Source organism: Acanthisitta chloris, unplaced genomic scaffold (genome assembly GCF_000695815.1).
Source record: "Acanthisitta chloris isolate BGI_N310 unplaced genomic scaffold, ASM69581v1 scaffold8247, whole genome shotgun sequence".
In the NCBI taxonomy this organism is placed as follows: Eukaryota; Metazoa; Chordata; class Aves; order Passeriformes; family Acanthisittidae; genus Acanthisitta; species Acanthisitta chloris.
In genome coordinates, this window is record NW_008683145.1 from 17,376 (window position 1) to 22,642 (window position 5,267).

The 5,267-nt window shown below is 46.2% G+C and overlaps 1 protein-coding gene across 1 annotated transcript in view; it reads right to left on the reverse strand.

Moving 5' to 3' along the window:
- Positions 1-735: 735 nt before the first annotated feature.
- Positions 736-5,267, reverse strand: part of GJA5 (gap junction protein, alpha 5, 40kDa) — a 12,472-nt gene continuing 7,940 nt past the window's right edge. Inside the window, exon 2 of the mRNA XM_009078805.1 lies at positions 736-1,898. Coding sequence (XP_009077053.1) covers positions 736-1,845 — 1,110 coding nt within the window. The 5' untranslated portion in view covers positions 1,846-1,898. The remainder of the gene's footprint in view (positions 1,899-5,267) is intronic.

Sequence of the window (5,267 nt, forward strand, 5' to 3'; positions counted from 1 at the left end):
TGGTCATCTATGTGATATCCCTGGGGCCAGTCTGTTGCACTGATTTAGGAATGAGGAAGGGATTCCAATGATAGATATGAGGCAGCTGTGTGTGTGGGACCAAGGATGTCCTTATTTCTGGGGAAGAGTTGTTATATACAGTGTCAAAAAATTCAAGTAGGATTTATTGTATAGGTAAACTGGTATAAAATATCTGGGCTCAGGTAGAGAAAGGAAGGGTTAGAAAGAGACAAATCAAAGCTGATGAGGCAGTCTTTCAGAAAGCCTACCAGTGTGTTTCTGCAGGTGAGAGAAGCTTCTGCTCAGTATAATTGCCAAGCTGATGTTGCAAATGTTGAATAGACACCAAAGAAGATGTAAGGGGGTTGACGTCCAGTCAGTCTGTTGAACACAGTGTTGCAGTGGATACCCACTGGGCAGTCTCAGGAGTCTGCTGGCCTGTGCTCTACTAGGCTACAAAAGAGCAGTCTCTAATCCCTGTGGGTCCCATTATGAAAATATGGCCAAGGACTTCACATCCTAAGATTGGTGCCTGTCTTCAGTGCATATATCCCAGTGGCTGCCCCTGCCTTAAGCTGTGAGAGGTGCTGTCTGCAGTACAACGGTGATGTTCTCTGGAAAGGAGCAAGAAGGTGTTAAAACTGAGAGGTTAGTGGCAAGAGTTTGGATTCCACTTTGCAGAAGTTTTACTAAGTGCTGAGACTGCTCCTTCTCCCCATATCTCCTGGAGACAGATCACACAGACAGATCATCCGACCTTGCCTTGCTGCTGGCACGGCTGGCCTTGCTGAGCCGGCGTTTCTCATTGAAGTAGTTCTCAGGGAAGGCAGGTGCTGCACATTCGCTGGCCACCTCTGGACTCTCTGCATAGCTGGACTTAATGAAGGGCCCTTCACCAGCAGCATCCTCTTGGCCGTGGACCCTCTCGGTGGCGAAGTTGGCAGTGTTCTGCTGGGAGGCCATCTTGTTGCTGAAGGGGCTGATGAACTTCCCGTTGGGACTTGACAAGCACTGGTTAAAGTCTGGTGGAGGAGTGTACATCTGGGCCCTTTCTACTTGTGGAGCAGACTCCAATCTGCCAGGGGCTGTGCTGGGGTTGGGTTTGTAAGACCGAGAGCACCTCTCTTTGGCTTTCTTCCAGCCCAAGTGATACAACTCGGCCAGACTGAGGAACAGGGAGAGCACTGCCACAGCCAGCATGAAGACAATGAACACATTCTTCTCTGTGGGACGGGAAACATAGCAGTTGACAGGGTGGGGGCAAGGTGCCCGCTGGCAGATATACAGGGTCTCCAGGAAGATCCCGTACAAGACATACTGTCCCACAATGAAGGCCACTTCCATGGCAGTTCGGATCAAAATGCTGTAGACATAGGTGTTCAGCAGACTGCCCCTGAGTATGATTTTGCCCCCTGTTTCATCCCAGCAAGACAGCTCAGCCTTCTCTGCCACAGAGCACTTCTGCTGGTAGTATGTGTCACCACTGTTTTTCATCTCTCGGGCCTCCATTTCTGCCTCCTTCATCTTCCTCTTCTCCTCCATGCGCACTGTGTGCATTGCATGGCCCATGTACACCAGAGATGGGGTGGAGACAAAGATGATCTGGAGGACCCAAAACCGGACATGGGAGATTGGGAAAGCCTTGTCATAGCAGACGTTCTCACAGCCAGGCTGCTGCGTGTCACACATGAAGTCAGACTGCTCATCCCCCCAGGAGGACTCAGCTGCTGTACCCAGCACTAGCATACGGAAGATGAAAAGCACAGTCAACCAGACTTTCCCCACCACTGTGGAGTGTTTGTGGACCTCCTCCAGGAACTCTCCCAGGAAACTCCAGTCTCCCATTTCTGCTCACCAGAAGGGGTGAGAAGTCTTGAAGGGAGAGTTGGACACAGCCTCTGTGGGAGAAAACAGAAGAAGGGTTGTAAGGAAGGTTAGGAAATGCTCAACTTGTAATGCATAGAGTGAAATAGTTTGTTTTGTGTCACAGGAAATGTTTGCATTTGACCTGAAATGAATGAGGTCTTGTTTGCTGAAAACTTTGTTTCACATCCACTGAAAACAATGTGTTGGGTTTGTTTGTTTTTTAAATTCAGCTACTGAAATAAAAAGTGATCTTTTTTTTTTTTTTTTTTTGCATAACACAACTACAACCTGTTAAGTAGACTGCTAAGACCTTGGGGGTGAGGCAGATTTATTCTTAGTTCAGAAAGTCCTTTCACTGCAGTCTGCATATTGCATCCTCTGTGGACTGTGTAGTTAAAGCAGCATTCATCTGTCTGCAAATTTTGCTCTGGGGAATCCTTAGTGGGCTGATCCCCTGGGAGACAAGACTGGAGTCTACAGCTTAGCCTGAGCAGTGCCTTGGCACCTTCATATGTCACCTTTGTGTAATATCTCCACCAACACCTGGAATCTGAAGTGCTCACAGTTCTGGGCTTCATTTGTGAACTTGATGCCACCACTGAAAGAAGTGCAAAGAAAAACTTCCTGTTTCCCACCTGCCCCCTGTCCACAGGTTTTGCTTTGGTTTTGCAGTGTCGCCAGCTGCAAGTGTTACATTTACAAGTTGCAAAAGTTTTGGGGAGTGTAAAGACTTCAGTGAGCTGTGCCAGTCCTGTAAAACCAATCTGCTGCCACCCTGTCATGTCTCTCTGAGTGGAAACTGCTGCAAAATCTAAACAGTACATCTTGCTCCTTCCTCTTTTCTTAAATTCTGAGACAAAATTTACAGCTAAAATGACACAGACAAGCCTCCTTTGAAAGTGCCTCCCAAGGATGAGCACCCCCTGGGAAGTGCTGTTGGTAAGTGGTCTGATGAGAGGAAAAGTTTGGTGGACTTGAGAGTAAGATTGCAAGATGAAGATGCAGGAAATCCTGCTTCAGTTTTATTTCTGACTCTGACACACTGTTTCTGGCCAACTCACTTAACCTCATGGATAAAAAGAGAGCAATGGGTTTAATCCATCTTTTGTGGGACTCTGTGGGAGTACTTGAGCAATCATTTGATCCAGTTATGCTCACCATACTTACCTTCCCAGGGCACTGCAAAGCTCTCCCTTGTGCCTGAGTTAAGGGCTAGGTGGTATAAAGTGTGCAGTATTACCTTGGAGATAATGTTCTCCTACAGTCACTCTTTTGGAAAATAGCATTTTAATAAGTAAATGTAAAAATAATCATCATAATGAAATATTAAAAGCACTAGTCAAGGTAAATCCCAAAGGCATAGAGACCAAATTGTTAACTCTCCTTCTTTATTGTCCCTTGTCCTGTCTTTAAGAGCCAATTACTTTTATGGTGCAAAGAACGTCTGTGGAGAGTAGACACTGTTAAAAGCTGAAAATTTATGGCAGCAATATTGTGTAGATTTCCTGTGAGCAAAAGCTGGAGAGCAGAGAGATATACTTGTTGGGGAAACAATATCCCCTCCTCTGGTTATGTGAGTGATATAATTTAATGTAGCAGCATTCACAGTGATTTATGCCATTGCTTGTTTATGTGCTGTGTCCATCCACAAGGATGGATGGGATAAAGATCAAAAGTTTTAGCCTTAAATTCCTTGTGCTGCTGAGGGCTGCCCTGTGGAAAGGTAAGGATTGCCCAGGTACAGAGAGATGACTCCTTGCTACCCCACCACCTGTGATGAGAAAGGACATACCAGGAAGCAAAGGATGGGCTTTGGCTCTTTTCTGCTCTGGCAGGCATGCTGCAACCATGCTGATGCAGATCCTGGTGGCTGCTTGGCATATGCAGAAGCTTTCATCTGCTGCCAGCCCAGAGCTGGAGGAGCAGTAACACAGAAAATCAGCTGGTCTTTCTGCCTCCTCTTGTCTGCACTGGTGAAAACTGGTGAATGTGTGGGTCTGTCTTACCTTCTGAAATGGCTTTAGTGCACTTACTGCATCCTGGAGAAATGAGCATATGGTTTCATTTCAGAAGCACCAGGTGACTAAATACAGGCAGATAGATCAGTGATGGGAAATATTTACAGACTGAAGCACTGAATCAGTGTGTTTGGTTCTTTTCCCCCCAGAGTACAGACAAGGCAACCACCCTCCTACAGTTCAATGCACAGGCATGTCCAATGTCAGTATACTGTAGCACAACTGTACATGTGGAATATTCCTTACAAGACAGCATCAACAATGGTGAGTGTCCTCATTTTTTCCAGGAGAGTTTATGTTGTTTGCAGGTGCCTCTATTGCTCCTGCTGTTGTTAGCTGACAACAACTTGATTTGCCTTTTCTTGATTCACCTTGCTTGTTAGAATAAAAATGACCACAATTCTCCCTGGCTGTGCAAAGACTGAGTTTTCTTTCCTGCCACAGAGATGTACAATCACAAACTGAGCACCTCTTCCCATCAGTTCTACTGTATGCAAGTTGTTTAGTAGTTTGCTATGGCTTGTTTTCCCCAGGAAAGGCTAGTAAACTTAGACACTTGCAAATTGTAAAAACCAGTATGTGCAGAACACAAAGTAAAGCAAATGTGCAAAGGGAGTCCAGAAATAAAAAAATGTTAAAGGATGCGAGAAGAAGAGTATTTCACCTGTTTCATACATGTACAGAATTTTTCAAGAGGCTGTATATCAGTAGGATCCAAGGCTGGTAGTCATGATGCTTAGGCTAGATAATAGGGACATTTCCTCTGCTGTCCCCTGCACAGGCTGTCTAAAGGAGGGGCTGCCCAGAGATGCCTCCTGGTCATCCTGCTACAGATCCATAGAGAGCTGAGGTGGCTTCTGCAAGGGGTAGCTGGCCACAGGAGAACAGGTTTTGGAAACCAAGAGTAGGAGTTTCCCTCCTAGAGCAGTGTTTTTGCCTTAGACATTTGATAGCTTGTGCTGGTTTGAGCTGAAGTAGAGTTAACTTTCTTCACACAGGCTAGTATGGGGCTATGTTTGGGTTTTGTGCGGAACAGAGTTGATAATGCAGAGGTGTTTTTGTTATTGCTGAGCAGAGCTTACACAGAGTCAAGGCCTTTGCTGCTTTCCATACTGCCACGTTGGCAAGGAGGTTGGGGGTGCATGAGAGATTGGGAGGAGACACAGCTGGGACAGGTGACCCAAACTGACCAAAGAGATATTCCATACCATATGACATCATGCTCAGTATATAAGGTGGGAGGAAGAAGGAGGAAGGGGGGACATCTGGAGTGATGTTGTTTGTCTTCCCCAGGAACCGTTACGTGTGATGGGCCCTGCTCTCCTGGAGATGGCTGAACACCTCCTGTCTTTGGGAAGCAGTGAATTAATTCCTTGTTTTGCT